At 40.5% G+C, this 20,654-nt stretch overlaps 1 protein-coding gene across 3 annotated transcripts in view; it reads left to right on the forward strand.

The window, feature by feature from the left end:
* Positions 1-20,654, forward strand: part of nrbp2a (nuclear receptor binding protein 2a) — a 92,493-nt gene that overhangs the window by 50,215 nt on the left and 21,624 nt on the right. For 2 of the 3 annotated variants that reach the window (XM_006634321.3, XM_015354451.2), the window contains exons 2-4: positions 15,846-15,968; positions 16,314-16,415; positions 17,481-17,570. In XM_006634321.3, the coding sequence (XP_006634384.1) occupies positions 15,846-15,968; positions 16,314-16,415; positions 17,481-17,570 (315 nt within the window). Of the gene's footprint in view, positions 1-10,814; positions 12,616-15,845; positions 15,969-16,313; positions 16,416-17,480; positions 17,571-20,654 lie in introns of those variants that run through there. The other variant, XM_069191124.1, reaches the window with a different exon arrangement.

Raw genomic sequence — 20,654 nt, forward strand, 5'->3', positions numbered from 1 at the left:
AGCCTTGACTTAACTGGTTCCATTCTTCACCTCTCTGCTTTTCCTAGTAGCCCATTTACGGTCTCCTCTATATATTGTAACTGTGTATTCTTATTTATTGTTGTTGTCATCCTGTAAAGCGCTTTGAGAATCCAGCTTTAAAGGTGTTATATAAAATAAAGTTTATTAATATTATTGGTGGAGGGGAGTCCCCATTACCTGTAAAGCGCTTTGAGTGGAGTGTCCAGAAAAGCGCTATATAAGTATATTATTATTATTATTATTATTATTATTATTATATGAATAGCAGCAGCAATTTCAATCCATGAAAGTAAGACATAAAAAGTGTGGCATGCAGTAAGCAGTTTAGCAGTACACTCACAGAAATTGCTTTGTTGTTACAAATTCTGCATAAAATCCTTACTCTGATGACATCTGTTGGCTTTTAGACTTTAGGATGTGCTTTGATTTTTTCCAGCAGAACTTTTCCCAGAAATATCCTCCTTCCTAGCTGTCATGTGCAGTCTTATCTGTCTTGTCTAATTTTGTTGTAATGACAGTTTGTCAGAGCCTTCAGGGATTTATGTTCGCCTTTTTCTTTGCTTCTAAATCAAAAATCTCTCAAAGCCAACTTTAGTTTTCCTCCCTACTCCATGTCACTATAGGTATTTTTGTCTATACTCTAGAACAGTGGTTCTCAAACTGTGGTACGCATACCGGAAGTGGTACGTGGAGTGCCGCCAAGTGGTACGCCAAATGACTCTGAAACTGTGTCGTGTGCGCTGAAAAATCGGGATGGGTTTTCATATTTTGTATTTTAATACGTGTCGAATACACAGCCTACGTACTACGACACAGTGCGTGCTAATACCTCAGTGGACACAAGAGATACTCTGTAATTCTATACCACTCTATAGGAATGCGTGCTACGGATGCAAGTGACCAATTGTATTTAAAAAAGCTACTGTATCTCCAGCAATTAGGGAGAAAGGAGAATGTGCGTGATTTTGGAAGAATGCCAACGTTGTAAACACAGGAATACATAGAAATATGTGCTACGAACGCAGGTAATCTTGTGAGCACTGTTCTAATTTGAGAAAAATACACCGAGCATCTCTGTGTTTCGCTCCCATGCGCATTGTAGTGGCGAGGCTTATTAATAAGAAAGAATTAAGTGTTCTGAGCTTTCCCAAATGAGGCCCCATTTCTCTGTTCATCTCTGTGGTGCAGCCACAGAGAAACTATTCATGCAGGCTGATTTAAGGTTCCTTTGATAAAGGACAGCTCCCAAAGGGGGATGCAGTTAGCTAAGCCTGGCTATCATGATCAATGGTCATCCATTGGCGCCTATCTGTCTAGGGAGTGCCAGATGGACATCTGGACTGCATTCCTAAGTGTCAGGAGTAAGTGATTCATATCTCACCTTGATCAACCAATCAGGGACTGGTAGGGCCGATTAACCCACGTGGGACTCTGATGCCCATGGAACTTTCAGCCAATCAATGAGCTGAAGTTCCTCCAGGTAAAAACAGGCAACACAGAGAGCCTGGGAGATTTAGTAAGATTCAGTGAGATTCAGAAGGGATTCAGTGGAGAATTCTGTGGACTTTTCTAAAGGGAATTCAAAGGAGAATTACAGGGCAGGACGGCCCAGGAGCAGAAGGCTCCCAAGGGCAGGACATTCTAGCAGCGCGCCTCCTGACCATCCTGAGACTCAGCCCGGACAACCACGGAACGGCCAGTGTGTCCGAGTGCCAGAACTTTCCTTTGTTCTAAGAGTCTAGAGCGGAGGTTGCCAGAGAGTAACCAGAGGATCCACCCGAGGTTAGCACCAGCAGCAGGCCTCTTGGACAGGTTGGAACTGTGGACAGCTGAATCACTATTCAGAACTAGCTCTTCATCAAGAACGAACCGGTCCTCTTCCTGACTTGCTGGGACCCACAGTCATCTTTTCTCCTGTGCACAAACTTTGCTAGTTAAAGCCAACACTAACTAGCCGGCCAGTGAGCATCAGCAGCGCACCGTCGCAAACCGCACAGCACAGCCTGGCACGGAGCCAGAGAGCTCGGATTGGACAGCAACAAGCCTGCAACTGTTTCTTTGAGCCCGCAGGAGATCTGAATCCCCAGAGATTGGATGAGTATTCAACTTCACTGCATTACAGCTCGAGAATTCAATTGTTATCCCAACCAGTTGATATCAATTTAATTCCTAAGGGTTATGTACTTGTTTTGAGTATCTAATGTAGAAGTTATAACCAAGTTCATTTACGAAACGGTCTTAATGAATGATATACTGAACGTATGTCCTCTTGATATGTGTAACACTTTGTAACTGACTGAATATATACCTTTTGTATTCTGATAACCCTCTCGATAAGATCTGTTAGGTTTATATGCATACTCTATGTATTAATAAATGTATCCTCGTGTATTAGTACCTGTGTGTGTGCGTTGTTTGAGTTATGTCGCATGGTTGGATACTAAAGCCATCAAAAGAATCAACTTTGTGATTTACTGCTACAATTAATAATTGTCTCAGTAAATGCCCAAACCCTACATAACTGGTGCCTTCAGAGAGCCACTATATTTACATTTTGGCTATGGCAACATTACAGCATGAAATAAAAAACTTTAAATAAATACGGAATTAAAAACGGAAACGCGGAAAAATGCAAGCTTGCGGATTGCTAAAGCAGGTAAGCTGCACTGCTTTTGAAGAAACTTATTTACCGTTGGCAAAAGAGCTGACACGTATTATGTGTAGAGAAAAAGCTCTACCTGCTGCCTCCCTCCCCCTGAAAGACACAGTCATTCATAGAATTATTGAAATGAAGGATTATATCAAAAGTACACTGATAGAGCACGTTAAGATGAGCAGATGTTTTTCACTGCAATTAGATGAGTCTGTAGTTGATTTGGCCAATTTGCTCGTTTACGTGAGATACGGGTTTGAGGGCATGTCCCATGAAGACTTTCTGTTCTGTAAACCGATTCCAACAGGAACTACAGGAGAACACATATTTCAGCTTCTGAATGAATTTATCGAAGAGAATGGCCTTGACTGGATAAAATGTGTCTTTATCCAGTTTTTTTATCAGTTGTTGTTAATGTTTTTTTTCTGTAAAACACTTTGAGAAACCACCTTTAAAGGCGCTATATCAAATAAAGTTTATTATTATAATATTTATTATACAGTATGTATGTGTGAGTGTGTGTGCACGCGCGCTCATGTTGGTCATTGAGAATTTCTTGGGTTCCTATGAGATGATGACTTGTAGGTGGTACTTGGATGCTTTGGTTGGATTAGGGGTGGTACTTGGTCCAAAAAGTTTGAGAACCACTGCTCTAGAATATATAGCTGCACTCACACAGCCTCAGACAGCAAACTGCTGACTTTACCTGACTGGTTTATGTGAGTTGGAATTAGACAGTCCAGCACAGAGAGGTGTCCCCTCAACTGAGGCAGTTCCAGCAGCCTGTGTTTGTGTTTCTTCTTTCTGCTTTTCAGTGTGGAATTAACTATAATTTGTTCCTATGTGTCTGCTACACCTGCTAGTGACCCTGCCACTGCAGAAATGGAATTTTTTGAATTTCAGTACTCTGTGGGGAAGTGGTAATGTCTTTGTCCAGTATACAGTGCCTTGCGAAAGTATTCGGCCCCCTTGAACTTTTCAACCTTTTGCCACATTTCAGGCTTCAAACATAAAGATATACATTTTTTATTTTATGTGAAGAATCACCAACAAGTGGGACACAATTGTGAAGTGGAACGAAATCTATTGGATTTTTGAAACTTTTTTAACTAATAAAAAAATGAAAAGTGGGGCATGCAAAATTATTCGGCCCCTTTACTTTCAGTGCAGCAAACTCACTCCAGAAGTTCAGCGAGGATCTCTGAATGATCCAATGTTGTCCTAAATGACTGATGGTGATAAATAGAATCCACCTGTGTGTAATCAAGTCTCTGTATAAATGCACCTGCTCTGTGATAGTCTCAAGGTTCTGTTGAAAGCGCAGAGAGCATCATGAAGACCAAGGAACACACCAGGCAGGTCCGTAATACTGTTGTGGAGAAGTTTAAAGCCGGATTTGGATACAAAAAGATTTCCCAAGCTTCAAACATCCCAAGGAGCACTGTGCAAGCGATCATCTTGAAATGAAAGGAGTATCAGACCACTGCAAATCTACCAAGACCTGGCCGTCCCTCTAAACTTTCAGCTCAGACAAGGAGAAGACTGATCAGAGATGCAGCCAAGAGGCCCATGATCACTCTGGATGAACTGCAGAGAACTACAGCTGAGGTGGGAGAGTCTGTCCATAGGACAACAATCAGTCTTACACTGCACAAATCTGGCCTTTATGGAAGAGTGGCAAGAAGAAAGCCATTTCTCAAAGATATCCATAAAAAGTCTCGTCTAAAGTTTGCCACAAGCCACCTGGGAGACACCCCAAACATGTGGAAGAAGGTGCTCTGGTCAGATGAAACCAAAATCGAACTTTTTGGCCACAATGCAAAACGATATGTTTGGCGTAAAAGCAACACAGCTCATCACCCTCAACACACCATCCCCACTGTCAGACATGGTGGTGGCAGCATCATGGTTTGGGCCTGCTTTTCTTCAGCAGGGACAGGGAAGATGGTTAAAATTGAGGGGAAGATGGATGCAGCCAAATACAGGACCATTCTGGATGAAAACCTGTTGGAGTCTGCAAAAGACCTGAAACTGGGACGGAGATTTATCTTCCAACAAGACAATGATCCCAAACATACAGCAAAATCTACAAAGGAATGGTTCACAAATAAACGTATCCAGGTGTTTGAATGGCCAAGTCAAAGTCCAGACCTGAATCCAATCGAGAATCTGTGGAAAGAGCTGAAAACTGCTGTTCACAAACGCTCTCCATCCAACCTCACTGAGCTCGAGCTGTTTTGCAAGGAAGAATGGGCAAGAATTTCAGTCTCTCGATGTGCAAAACTGATAGAGACATACCCCAAGCGACTTGCAGCTGTAATCGCAGCAAAAGGTGGCTCTACAAAGTATTAACGCAAGGGGGCCGAATAATTTTGCACGCCCCACTTTTCATTTTTTTATTAGTTAAAAAAGTTTCAAAAATCCAATAGATTTCGTTCCACTTCACAATTGTGTCCCACTTGTTGGTGATTCTTCACATAAAATAAAAAATTTATATCTTTATGTTTGAAGCCTGAAATGTGGCAAAAGGTTGAAAAGTTCAAGGGGGCCGAATACTTTCGCAAGGCACTGTAGAGTTAGCGTGTTATTTACTCCATAAAAGAGCGATAAGTGCAGTGCAGTGGGTAGGTGGCCTGTTTTCTTTGGATTTTATTTTATTTTAAGTTCTATCTATAATTTATTTGGAATGTGTACATAATGAACCATTTTAAAAATGTATGTATAAATATTTGTATATTTTGAATTCTGTGCAAATATTTCAATAATTGGCATGAGTAGCTTCCCAAAATCTGGTGCCAAAGCAGTACTAATGATCATTGGGATTGCAGATCATCAGCCAGAGATGGAGATGTTTTGCCTTTAGAAAAACAAAACAGTGAATTCAGACCTCTGTGGACAAAAGGAAGAACAGACGACAGTCAGGCTATGTGCTACGTCAGTACTCTATATGGGTCCGTATGTGTTTGGATTAAAATCCCATTTAACGGGTTTCAGTTAAATGTGACTTGTATGATCCTTTGCTTGCATCATGTGCAAATATACAGATTTAGAAATTGTCTAGATTTTCTAGAAATTTGTAAAACTACACTAATGCTATGTGATGTGTACAAATAAAGTGAGTTGTTTGTCATAACATAAGAAAATCAAGAATATATAAAGCATTTAAAATAATAATTATAAATTTAAAATTTTGATACAATTAGCTTTAAAATATGTGTCTCTGTAAGATGAATAGTAAATTTAATGTATTTTAAATTTTGAATTGTGAGGAGTGATTGAAGTACAAACTCTGCAGTGTGTCAATTGGCCTCCTGTTCTGTTTGTGTAATGATTAATGATAGTATTTATTCAGCTTGTAAAACAGTCTGTTAGTCAATATTATTGTTTAATATATTCCCAGTATGGTAATAAATCAGTAATATGTAACTGGTAGCAGTTACACTACCTGATTTTTTTTAAATTGCAGATTCACTAGTAAACTAGTTAACAAAGTGTTTGTAAAAATGAGCCTTTAGGAATGAGACCTGGGAACTGTACCAGCTCCCAGTGACACAAACTGTGTAGGTACTCTTATCACTGTAATGTGCTGCGCTGTAAACGGTATTTGATTTACTGAGGCCCAGTCCTTGAAAAGCGCCCCCGACACCCCCCTTGCAGAACTGTGGAGTGACCTGTAGAAATAGAGGAGAATACTTGAACACTGTTGCAGTGCTTTTTTTATGGACACATTGTGTACATTTTGAAAAGGCTTTACATTTTCTAAAAGTTCTTTATTTTTTTCCACTAATTGAAAATGTGCTTAATCTTCTATGATTAAAGTGTAATTTGCAGAACTAGCTTGGGATTTGTGTTATCTCTTTTTACCACCTGGTTGTTCTTGCTAGATGTGCATAAACATATTCAATTACAATAAAAAACAGAAAGCAGGTTTTGCTTCAGAGCAAAACATTTTAAAGCTCAGAGTATTTCTTAATTTGTTTCCTATTTGTCTCTGCTATGATTTGTAAATGCATTTATTCAAGAATTATGTAAATCATTCTATAAATATCTCCTCCTGAATGTTGTTCTACTTTTATCAGTTACTGGAACAAAATCCAAAATGGCTTTGTTTCTCCCAATCTTAAGCCTGAAGTTGAAAAATATCAGCACACAGTAGGAAAGATAATGGCTGCTTCTTAAGAGGGGGTGTTGAGGTGAGAATTGAGTGACCTGTAGTTAATGGAACCACAAGAGATTCTTGACTGCTACTTTTTTGGATGTCAGCACTCTATTCCTTTAAACTTTACCATACATGTAAGAGGTAAGAAAACAACTGACCATGTAGCTCTGGGGGGGAGTCTTTCACAGAGAAAGAAGAATGAACATAGAGATATATAGCCAAAGAGGGGTACAGCAGATGTATATCCATGGTGATTTATAACATTAGATCCAGAACAAGACAACAATGCCTTTTGTATTGCTAGACTTGAGCCCACATATTCACATAATTCTTTCCTAACAATTAGTGTTATTCATGTGTGGACAATGACTGTTTGACTGTAATTAGAGCAGTACATCAGCAGCGTCATACAGCCTGTTTACAGTTTTTGCCAATAGCATAATATTCCCCTGATCCCTGATATTCCTCAAGATTTTTGTAATTCCTATGTTTTTCAAGTTCAAGTTTATTGTAATTATACTCATACACAGGTATATGGTATAATGAAATGCTAGCTCTCAGACAGTAAGTTGTCCAAAAAAACAACAATAATACAATTGTATAAGAAATGAAAGACAGAGACAACAGGCAATGTGCAAAACAACAACAGGTAACAGGTAATGTGCAAAATCATACATCAACAGAATGAAATAAAAGATAGAAAATTATGGAGAGTGAACTTCTTGAAATGTCAGGTAGAGGTACATTTCAATGTGTGTTTGAGTTTTGATAAAGAGAGAAGGCACTGTGAGGGTTCAGATCGTTGGTGAGAGAGGCTGGGAGTTTAATAGTTTGATAGTGCGGGGCTAAAAACTGTCTCTGAGTCTGGTAGTCTGGACCCGAATGCTCCGGTAACGTTTTCCAGTTGGTAGAGGGTCAAACAGTCTGTAGCTGGGGTGTGTGGGGTCTTTGATGATGCTTAGAGCTTTCCTCAAGCACCGTCTGTCATAAATGTCATCCCATTGATGGACTGGGCAGCTTTCACCACCCGCTGTAGGGCTTTGTGGTCAGCAATACTGCAGTTGCCATACCACACTGTGATGCAACCTGTCAGTGTGCTTTCTGTAGTGCATCTGTAAAAGTTAATGAGGATCTGGAGAGATATCTTAGCCTTCTTCAACCGTCTTAGGAAGTACAGGCGATGTTGCGCTTTCTTAATCAGACAAGTGGCATTGAGAGACCATTCCCCCCCCCATTACTCTTCTGAAATCATGACAGGGATTTTTGCAGGACAAGCTGTATGACTCTAGATTCCTTGAACTGAACTGAAGGTAATAGTTTATGATATCTGTCTACATTTAACAAAGCTTTCTGGGATATGTGCTCTGCATGATTCTGGGATGCCTTTTCTGCTCCCATATTCAGATGCTGCACAAGCTGGCTGTGAGTGGGGCTCAGGGCAGTGTTCAAATTAAGAGCACTTAAGCAGCTCATAGAAGAGAGAACCTCAGTCTAATGGTAGACCCATCTAGAGAAGGTGAACTGAATTAGAGTTTATTTTAGAGAGACAATGAGGAGTAAAACCCTTGAGAGAAGAATAAAAAATAAAGGAGAATAAAATAAGAAATCTGTTTTAAAAAATCTAGAAAAAAGAGTTATTTGTGATACCAACTTGATTTGGAGCCAGTTGTGTTTAGGTTTCTGGCTACGAACCCTGCAACCACACGTGGGAAAGAATGAGGGAGTTTAGAAAAACTGTTCTTGCCCTACCACCCTCAGTCTTTGGTCTTTTAACTTTTTGAGAGCTCAAATGGGAGGAGATGCACATCCCTCATTGAAAGCACCATATGCCTGCAGTTACGTGGCGGGCTGTCGTGGTCACAATGTTGCCAAGATGTGATGAAACCTGATTGACAATCCCACTGCACTCTCTGTGACACAGTTAATTATGCATCATTGTGCATCAGCTTGGGGCAGTGGTTCTCAAACTTTTTGGACCAAGTACCACCCCTGATCAAACCAAAGCATCCAAGTACCACCTACAAGTCTTCTTCTCATATGAGCCCCAGAAAATCTCAATGCACACACTCACATACAGATAATAAATATAATAATACATTTTATTTGATATAGCGCCTTTAAAGGTGGCTTCTCAAAGCGCTTTACAGAAAGACAACAGGTACAACAACAATTTCAAATAAACAATAAAAAAGCACCATGTCAGTGAGAGGGGTGAGCAGATATGAATTCATTGGTCGAGCCTTGATACAATTCCCAACAGAGTCTAACAGATTTTAAATCGTCAGACATTTTCTTGACGGTAAAGGCCTCGTGGTGGATGCTGCAGTTCATATCTAGAGCAACCTCTCTAATTCGTGCAACTACACCACTGTCGGCTTGTCGTCGCCGACATAGTCAAAATAGCAGGCAAATGTTACAGTCCAGGTCTTCCTTGCCATCCAGGCAAAGCCTTATCCACTTATGTGTGTCTAATTATATAAATCATGGATAATATTAGCATATATACATATTTACAACTTTACATTGTAATGAAGCAGAAGTTGGATTACCACTGTTCAGATGCAGAGAGTATTTAAAGACTTCAGTACATATATTTTGATGGGCAAAGCACTGATGTGGGGCCTCATTCATTTTCATTCAAAGTTTATTTATTTTAAACTCCATGAATCAAAAACGTGTGCTTGTTTCTACTTTGATACAGTGATGAATGGGAGTCATGCTGCAGGTTTTGTGTTTACCCAAATCCAAAGCCTAGTGCCAAATTCCACTCCCCAGGGGCGTTAAAGTGCAAACGTTGAACTGAACTAGTAACTGTTTTGTTTTTGTCTAAAGATAAGCCACACTCAAGAGCTGGTCGGCAGCTTGACTTTATTTCTGCAAAATTGTAGTCATGGAGGCCTCAGCTTTTCAGGGCCGAGCCTGACAAGAGTAATAACCATGGTAAAACCAAGCAAATTTACAAACTCATGGGTGTAGTCAACTGGACATAAAAGCAAACACATTTTCTATTGGAAGAAAATGACACTGCATATTGACTGCTATACAGACTGTGGTCATTCCTATGCAATTTGTGTCAGAGTCAATGAGCCTGCAGCTTTCAGATATTTCTTCTTATGTAACGCCTTTAATTTAATTAAGACCTTGCTGTGGGGAGTGATATTGCTGAGCTCTGATGCTGCCACTCAGCAGGCATCAGGGCCTGCAGTGAGTTTGGGATTAACTCTGCATTGAGGCAGGATCATACTCCATTTCAGTGTGTGGGGCAGAGGGACATGGAGCAGTAAAAAGGCAAACAGAATGTCTGGGTGAACAGTGTAGAATACAAGTCAAGAGAGGTTATGTTAAAACCTTACAATTCATTACCACATCTGGAGTACTACAAAGAGTTCTGGATGCCACTTTACAAAAAAAATAAAGATGATTTGAAGAAAGACTTACTCAAGGTTTAAGAAGATATTTCAGGACAGGCTGAAGAAACTAAATCTTTTTAGTATTCATTCAAGATGTCTAAGGGGGGGATCTGATTGAAGTCTTCAGAAGTTTAAAATAAATAAATTAATTAGATTCCAGTAGCTATTTCTTAGTAAATTCCATTCGATTCCATAGGCTATAGTTACATTTAGTGATCAGACAATAGGAACATAACTGGGCACTGGTTAAAAGTCAGTTTCAAGAGAATATTGGAATACAGCTTTTTACACAGATACCAGGACATACACATCACCAAGAAAGAGTTTGGGAACTCCATAGGATGGTCCATATTTTTGTATATCTTAGATCTAAAATGTAATTAGGCCTTAATACCAGTTTTCAGAAAAGAAGAAAATACCCAGATTGAACACATAACACAAATATATAAGATTATTTAACAAAATTATCTAACAGTAACTTACATAAATGTATTAATAAATAAACATATTTATATATTAAATATAACTTATGTGAATATGTTTTTTTTCTCTCAGTTATGACGGTCTCTGAGCAACTTTTTTAATCGGCGTGTACTAAAGCGTGTAGAGCCTGGCAAACCTGGCTCTTTTGTGTACACCAGAGACCAGCTCTTCATGTTACGGAAGTCGGCAGTATTCTCGGGTGAGCGATTGGAGATCCCCAGAGAACTAATACAACGGAGTAGAGGCTGTAGATCCGGGCAACGTGTCGGGCTAAAAAAAAAGAAGGTATAAACCTTCTTTACCCTCCATCCTAATGGGGAATGCAAGATCTCTTGCCAACAAGATGGAGGAGCTAGCGGTGCTGACGAGGAGCCAGTGGGAATATTGTGAGTCCTCTATTATGTGCTTCACAGAGACTTGGTTGAACGAACTGGTTCCTGACGCTAACGCTACAATAGAGGGTTTTCAGATGGTGCATGTGGATCGGAAGATCAAGGAGAGCGGTAAAAAGAGAGGAGGATGGCTGGTGGTGTTTGTAAATAACAGACGGTGTAACTTTAATTATATTACTGTAAAAGAACAGGTATGCACCCCGGACATTGAGCTACTAGCAGTTAGCCTGCGACAATATTACCTACCTAGGGAGTTCTCGCATGTTATTGTTGTGTTGGTATATGTCCCGCCCTCTGCCGATGCAGCCTCAGCTTATGACGTCATACACACTGTTACAGCTGAACTACAGACTCGTCATGCACAAGCCATGTGATTTTAATCATGTTTTGCTCTCCTCTACTCTGCCTACTTTTAGTCAGTTTGTTAAATGCCCTACTAGAGATATTAAGACTTTGGACTTGCTGTATCCTAAGGTGAAGAATGCCTACAACTCCTCTTCACTCCCCCCCCTTGGCAGATCTGACCACAACCTTGTTCATCCCCTATCTCTGTACAAGCCTCTTGTCCTACAGCAACCAGTGACCACCAGGACAGTGAGGAGATGGTCAGCTGAGGCTAATGATGCACTGATGGACTGTTTTGAAACAACGGACTTGGAGATACTCTGTGAGCCTAATGGAGATGACATTGATGGTCTTACCCACTGCATCACTGACTACATAAACTTCTGTGTTTAGAGTGCAGTGCCCACCAGGAAAGTGCGCTGCTTCTCCAATAATAAACCCTGGGTCACCAGTGATCTGAAGGCCATCCTAAACAGGAAAAAGAGGGATTTTCAGGCAGGTGACAAGGAGGAGCTGAGGCTAGTGCAGAAAGAGCTGAAGGTGAGAGTTAGGGAGAGCAAGGTGGCTTATGGGAGGAAAATGGAGGACAGGCTGATGGAGAGCAATGTGAGAGAAGTGTGGAATGACATGAGGAAGATCTCCGGATACAAGTTGTCCGGTGGCCAACAGAGTGAGGGAGGCCTGGAGAGGGCCAATGAGATGAATCTTTTCTTTAACAGATTCGATACAGGTTCCACTGACCATTCACCTCACAGGCCTCCACCCCAGAACCCTCTTCATGTCCTCAGTCACCCCATCATGAGATCCCTCCTACTCCTACTCCATCTTCCTCTGCCCTCCTCGGCCTATCCATCACAGCTGACCAGGTCAGAAGGGAGTTGAGGAGACTCCATGCAGGGAAGGCAGCGGGTCCTGACGGTGTCAGCTCCAGGGTGCTGAAGATCTGCGCAGACCAACTGTTCAGTGCTGCAGTATATCTTCAACCTGAGCCTGAGATTTGAAAGGGTTCCCGTGCTCTGGAAGACATCTTGCCTGGGGCCAGTACCCCAAAAGGGGCACCCTAAAGTCTTGAATGACTACAGACCAGAGGCACTGACATCACACCTAATGAAAACTCTGGAAAAGCTTGTACTGGACCACCTCAGAACCCTGGTAAGTACAGCACTGGACCCCTGGAGTTTGCTTACTGGTCACACTTGGGAGTGGAGGATGCAGTCATCTATCTGCTACACAGAGCTAACTCTCAATTAGAGAACACGGGGAGCATTGTGAGAGTTATTGTTCTTTGAATTCTCAAGTGCCTTTAACACCACCCATCCACCTTTACTGAGAGATAAGCTAAGGGTGGCGCAGGTAGACACTCCCCTGGTGTCCTGGATTATAGACTATCTGCGACTACAGAGCTGTGTGTCCGAACAGGTTGTTAGCAGTACTGGGGCCCCACAGGGGACTGTCCTTGCTCCATTCCTGTTCACCTTTTACACCTCTGACATCAGGTACAACTCAGAGGCATGTTATCTGCAGAAGTTTTCGGATGACTCTGCCATCGTGGGGTGTATTAGAGAGGAGAGGGAGGAGGAATATAGGAGCTTCATTACCAACTTTGTGGAGTGGTGTCATCTTAACCATCTCCAGCTAAACACCAGCAAGACCAAAGAAATGGACATGGACTTTTGAAAGGAATAAGTCTCCGCTGAACCCTGTTTCCAACCAGGGTGAGGACATAGAGGGGGTGCAGTACTTAGGGGTACACCTGGATGATAAGCTGGAGTGGTCTGGTAACACTGCCGCCCTGTACAAGAAAGGTCAGAGCCGACTCTATTTTCTTAGGAGGCTCAGGTCCTTTGGTGTGTGTGGAACACTGCTACACATTTTTTATGAATCAGTGGTGGCAGCGTCTATCTTCTATGCTGTTGTGTGCTGGGGCAGCAGCATAATGACAAGAGATGCAAATATGCTCAATACACTTATCAAGAAGGCTGGCTCTTTGTTTGGGATGAGCTTTGACCCCATGGAGGTGGTGGCTGAGAGGAGAATGCTGACCAAGCTCACAGCCATCATGAACAACACCTCTCATCCGCTTCATGGGACTGTTACTGGGCAGCGGAGCACTTTAAGCAACAGACTGCTCCAGCTACGGTGTTCAAAGGAATGTTTCCGCAGGTCTTTCCTCCCGGCGGCTGTCAGGGTGTATAACGCTGCCCTAGGCTAGGACTGTTAGCCCTTCATTTGCTTGTCTATGGACAGCATGTTTGCTCCATTGTACTTTTTGGATAATCAACCTGCATAAACCTATGCACATTTTGCACATATTTTATTGCTTTTACAAGTGACTATGATCATCACATTTTGCACACACCTATGTATTTATTTTATTTATTTTTATTTATTTTGTTGTCTTTTGTTTTATAACTATTCTGATGTCTGTTTTTGCTTGTCTTGGGTGGACTGCTGTAACACATCAATTTCCCTAAGGGATTAATAAAGTATTATCTATCTTATCTATTTGAGGGTTTTCTTGCATGACCTCGCTTCAGATCCTGCCATAACACTTCAGTTGGGTTTCTGTCTGGACTTGGACTTGTCCAGTCCCAAATATTACCTTTTTTTCTCACCCATTCTGTTGGAGATCTGCTTTTATGTTTAAGATCATTGTCATGCTACACAACCTGCTTTCAGCTCAGCTTCAGCTGACAAATAGATGACTTGATTCTCCTCCAAAGTTTTCTGATACAGCACTGAATTCTTGTTTCCTTTAATGATGGCAAGATTCTGAGACAGCAAAGCAGCCCCAAATCACGATACTCCCACCCCAATGCTTGATGGTCAGGATGAAGTTCTTCGGTCTTTAAACATGAAGCATTTCTGATTGTGGCTTAAAAAAGTTCACCTTTTGACTAATCTTAACATAGAGCATTCTTTAAGCAGTCTAGGTAACTTGGGATTGGCGACAGTGTTCTTTTCAGAGATAAGTAATGCTTCTTATCTTCCATTGGATACCTCCCATGAAACCATTCCAGTTCAGTCTTTTCCTGAGGCATGAACACTATAATTACACTACAAAAACGGATGGATATTGGGTAATGTACTCTATGCCATTAATACTGGGCTGATTAATTCTGCAGAAATTAATTTTCTGTTACAAGGCCACTTCACAGATATTCCATGGTGTTTTATTACTGCATGTTTTATGACAGTGCTGTTATGTAGGTACTTTTCATACCTCCTAGGTAAGAAGCCCAAAACTTCACAGTCAGAAATGTTCCCAGTCTCACCTTCTGTCTTCCTTTTGTCACATTATTCATTCCCCTTTTCTTTTTCATAACGCCCCCCCCTTTTTCTCTCCTGCCACTTCCAACATGTAGAATAGTGTATAGAACTAGCTGCAACCCACAACTGGCTGCATTACCGCTTGGGTGAGATCCTTGTATCAGGTAGCTGCTATCTATCCCAACAGACTAGATTATTATGTTCTTATGTTCACATACTGCTTATTTACAGGATATATTTATTTTAAAAGCATGACCAAATACATCTATATACTGTGTATAATACATACACAGTACTAACCCATCAGATAACCCATCAGTCTCTATCAGTTGTTGTACAGTGGAATCCATTCCTGCTGGTGAAATACAAATTACACTTCTGTTTCTTGTTCTCACTTCAGGTGGTGACATGGCAGTATTTGTTGTACACTCCTGCTCTTATGTGTGCCTATCTGATATTCTGTTACACACACTCAAATTGCTGTTTACAGTTTCACTACATCTGTCTGAATGGTAAACAGTGTTTAAGCTGTTGTGAAATGCAGCTTTTCCACGTCTGTCAACCTTGCAGAAGGGAGACTGGGAGCTCATTGCTGTTGCTGCTTGATGAAGAACAATGTTATTAGGATCCCCTGCTACTGTCTGATTTATGTTTTTAATTTCTGTAGCAACAAGAAAATTTGGATAATTATTTTAATGTTTTTTTTACCCTTCTGTTCCATTAGTTGAATTGTCTTCCTCTTGAGTCAATGTGAGCTAGGAGAGGCAGTATAATCAGACAGGCTGTCTATGTGTCTGCTTCTGTGTTTTTTTCTGTTCTGTTTTCACTCTGCCCAAACTCACCTTCAGTCTGTGTGTGGGGAAGCTCAACACATTGTGATTCTTAAGCTGACAGCGTCTCTGGCATCTCTGTGTTCTGATCCCCGTACCAGTCCTTTGCTCCTCTCTCATGCTAGAACAATCTCATGCTGTTCACCATTCTGTGCCCTCTCTCCCTCTCTGTCTCACCCTTCTTCTGCCTCTCTGCTCTGCCAGTGCCAGGTGACATGGGGGCAACTTCCTACCTTTCTCGATCCCCGTTGCTCTGTGCCCTGACTCTCTCGCTTTCTCCAGGTGAGCCAGGGCAATGTGCCGGGCATCGAGAGTGCATCGCTGGCGATGGACACAGAGGAGGGGGTGGAAGTGGTGTGGAATGAGGTGCAGTTCTCCGACAAGAAGGTCTTCAAGGCCCTGGAGGTACAGTGTCTGAGCCTCCTAGTGGGCAAAACTCCTGGAACAAATTAATTCTGTTGTTTTGACTGAATGACATTTGTACTTTGCCCAGACATTAAAATTGTTCCCACCAAAAGTCTTCTGCCCCACGATATAACTATCAGCCTTCTGCTTGCCTGCCAAAGGCATGAGGCCCGACTACCAGATGCAGGTAGGATGTTCAGGTGTGTTATCTGTGTTTCATTAGTACCGTGTAAGTGACTGGGTGCTTTATAGCATGCGCTGAACTTAGTCTATGGTGCAGATTGACCCCCTCCTTTTAGTTTCTGTCTCTTTATCTCTGTTTCTGCTTGTATTGTTTGTTTTCAGGACAAAATTAAAGAGATGTTTGAGAACCTGATGCAGGTAGAGCACCCCAACATAGTCAAGTTCCATAAGTATTGGCTGGACATGAGAGAGAGCGGTGCCAGGGTGAGTGTGAAAACCACCTACACCGAGACACACACACAAACACCTCCACTCTCGCCTGCTGCTGTCTTTGTGCCACTGAAGTAGGGAATGCCTTCTAATCTGAGGGGTTAAATGTTGCAAATTGTACACCCAGTCAATTAAATACCTAACCCCCTCTTTTACTCCCAGTTACTAAATTTTGAAGTACACTAAAAACATAAGAAAGTTAACACAAGGAAGAGGTCTTTCCGTCCATCTAGCTTCTTACATATTTAGTAACTAATTTCTGTTTCTTGAAGGATGCCAGGCTTCAACAACAAGACTGGGCATCGTGTTCCAGACTCCCACAATCTTTTTCCAGACTTCCACATCTCAATTTGCTTAATTTACCAGCATATATGTTCAGCAGCTGTGCTCCTCTAAAGCTGGCTCATGTCATATCTCCTCAGTGAAAAAAGGCTTGACTTGGCTACAGCTAGGATAGGTACCACTGCAACCAGTAGGTGGTTCCCAGTGCCTTCACTCAGTGGCACTTTTTCATCTGCTCCTGGACGTGAGAGAAAGTCATGCCAAGTACAAGTCAGTGGTTTAACATAGTTACAGGAAAAACTGTGCTGTAGAAGGTGCTGTGCTTTGGGCGAGACATTACTCAGTCTGCTTGTGGTTCTTGAATATCCATGACACTATCTGCAAGACTAGCACTTAGAATATTGTTTTGCTTTTAAAAAAAGGGAGAGACAAGGGGAAAAGGGGCAGTCAAGCTCTCATCAGTGTACTGCTGTTCATGATTTAAACCTGATTGGCTGCCTAGTTGGGTTGCACTCATGCGTCACTCAGCAGTGGAGCACATAGATGATGATAATAATACCTCCTCAAAGTAAAGAACTTAGGGTTCCTTGTTCATGAAGAGCTCCAAGCAAAAGAGAGTAGATTAAGTGAAACCCCCATGTTTGCGCTAGGTGACTGCTGGTGTGCACATACTGTACTTCTTTGCTCAGTGATCCTACATGGTGTGTATTAGCATGTCTTTTCCCTTATGTGTCTCTAATCTTTGTTACTGATATTTGTTTCTCTCTCTTTTTGCAGGTGATTTTCATCACAGAGTACATGTCTTCAGGGAGTCTCAAGCAATTCTTGAAGAAAACCAAGAAAAACCATAAGACTATGAATGTGAAAGTAAATACCTCTTTGGTTTTCTTTCAGATTTTAAAAAAGGCTGTTTGATTGTTTCTCAGGTGGAACCATACATTCTGTATTATTACATGTAGACATGGCTTTTCATCCTAAATGAAATCGACAGGACTCTAATTTTTTTCTAATTTTAATTCCTAGTTTAGAAATATCTGATGATGCTTCTGATTTTTATTCCACTTTAGCTTTTAAATCATGAAGTGATCATTGATTTGCCAAGTTTGACTCATTGAACATTTTTCTTGGATAATAAGAAGTTAACCCTTTATGGCCTCTCAGGAAATTGCCAGCAATAAAATTTTATTTGGACTGTGTCCCCCAGTCGTAAGAGACTGAGACACAGGAGCAGACCCATCTCTTTCCCACCTTCCCCCCTTGTGTTAATTGTTAATTGTTAATTGTTAATTTAATTGTGTTGTTAATCTGCTTCTGTAAGTATCACACCTCTATGATTCTACTGTTTTCTCTTGTCATACTATACTCGTCACAGTACTATATCTCTGAAGCGCAAGGGAAGAGATAAAAGTTTATTCCATGCTGAAAGGTTAAAAAAATGTTGTGTTCTTTGTGTTCTAAATGTTCTTTATTTTTCACCATGGAATAAACCTTCACCTGTTCCTTTGCAGTCTACCCATGCTGATGCAGCTCCCTGCTCAAATGTGTATACCTCTAATGTTACTGTTATTGCTCCTACTACTCGTATAATACTTACTACAACTTAATCAATATACTTTTTTCTAAGTCATTTTAATTGTTTCTTGTTTTCTTCTTTTGTAATATCTAGCTATTTATTAATACATACTGTACCCATATATTGTTAATTCCACCACTGCTACTACTACTTCCTTTACCACTCCTTCAAATGCTGCTTCTACTAAAACCTCCACTGTTCCTGCCATAATCATATCCAGGGAGTTTCCTGAAGTAAACTGAGACATAGTGTTGGGGAGCACAGTTTTATTTTGGTAGGCTGTTTGCCAGGAGTTAAGTGAGTGGTCTGCCAGTAGCACCCTTTGAAGAGTCATTGTTGCAAACCCTGAGCCATAATTATGACTAATAATTTTACTAAGGCAAAACCCTTAGTGAATTATAACCTGTGTATTTAAAACATTGTGATTGTTTTTTACTTTTAAATTGTTGGGGATTTTCAGTTACCTCTAAAATAACTGATGTCAGACAAAGAACATATTAGTAGATAATAGGTTTATGTATGTAAATGATACCTTGGCTAGAACAAAATATTTATGTAATTTAAATGTTACCAAATGTGCTCAGGAATGTACACTCTCATGCTCTTACGAGTTGGGGGTGTGCATCGCCACATCCATAATTCTTCAGTCAGTTCTTAAACTAAATACAGATGCAGGCATTCAAAACAAGCGGGGTATGCTGTGGTACAATGCGGTGGGCATGTCGCAGTATACCGCAATTACCATATGCAAAGTAGATATGTTAATGTGTTAATAGTATCCGGAATCACCTTGTAAAACTGGCAGGTGGAGCTGTCACTTGAAAACACCCGGTTTCGAATCCCGATCACTGCTGAGGGACAATCTTTATTCAATTAAGAATTTAAGTTGTATACTCTTTAGACTTTTACATTTAAACTGTGTATTACAGCATGTTAATCATTATACATTACAAAGTTGGTATATTTTATGAAAGCAAGATTGCTCAGTTCGACAAAAGTACACAACCTACCACCTTTATCATAAATATTTTAATTATGCAGAAATATTTAAAGAAGATATTACTAATAGTATTAATAATGAATGACCTTGGACAAGCTGTAAATTCAAAGTATTACCCCTGTCCACATTCTTTGTAATAGTCTTTGTAAACGAAAATACTTTATTTTTTTATTGACAAAAAGTAACACCAAAGCATTTAGTTGATCTGATCGCTTAGTTGTTTCCAATCATACAAAGTAAGTCTTGAGAATGTCCGATTCACCATGCCTTTCACATGCTCATAAAAGGTATTAATTTAGGAACATAAACATATTATGTAAACTGTACTGTATATTGCTGGTTTTGGTAGGTTAAAGAAAAAGTACACACCAGTATTCTGTTTCTCCCTAAACATTTTAAGCATCAAAGTCTTACATGTGGTTATTTTGGAAAAGTTTTTACATGCTCCTTCTAACCATATTAAGATTATATACTTTGTGAAAAGTGATAGTCTTTTGACCTTTTCTGTGAATTTGCTTGTTATCGGCTTAAACAAACGCATACTTTTAGAATTTGATTAACAAGGAATATAATATGGAATCCCGTATCTAAACAAATTAATAACGATATAATTGTATTAATGTACTGTCTGGCGGAATAAACTTAAGAGTGAGTTAATGCGACACGGAATTATTAAAAATTATCACCTCTTTTTACACTTGTGAACAAATGAGAACATTCCACTTAGTGGGCGATGCATTGTTATCCCAATCACCTGCTAATTCATTTTACACCAAGGGAAGACAGGAGAATGTGATTGTACTGTATCTGTACGGAATGTGTGTTTCAATCAATACAGTAATTGATTAAAATCGCAAACGCGTGTTTAATTAAATGCCTTTTTTGATTCACAATCTGACAATGAAAACCCCAATGAAATGGGGTAAAGTTAGCTTGAAGTTCAAAAACGATTTTGGCACGCCTGTAGCATTTTCACGAAACCTCCTAAGGTTGTGAGAACACTTGCTTTGTGTATAAAGTACATTGATAATCTTTTCACAGCCTTCACTTTGTCGTTTTTATGCCATTTTTTTACCACGCACGAATATTCTAATGTCCATATCCTCACAAGGGAATCAGTGCGAATTTTAATACTAATTAAATGACCGTGGGCACTTTCCACCCCCTCTACATTCTCAGAATAAAATAGGCTAACCTTCTAATGAAAGACAGTCCACCTACCCCCTGCACGGACAGGAAAAGGGCCCAAAGGCACTTTAACTTAATATGGTCAGAAGGAGCACGTAAAAACGTTTCCGAAATAACCACGTAAGACTTTGATGCTTAAAATTTTTAGGGAGAAAGTGGAATGCTGGTGTGTATTTTTTTTTTTAAATGC

The sequence above is a fragment of the Lepisosteus oculatus genome, chromosome 6 (genome assembly GCF_040954835.1).
Source record: "Lepisosteus oculatus isolate fLepOcu1 chromosome 6, fLepOcu1.hap2, whole genome shotgun sequence".
Classification (NCBI taxonomy): domain Eukaryota; kingdom Metazoa; phylum Chordata; class Actinopteri; order Semionotiformes; family Lepisosteidae; genus Lepisosteus; species Lepisosteus oculatus.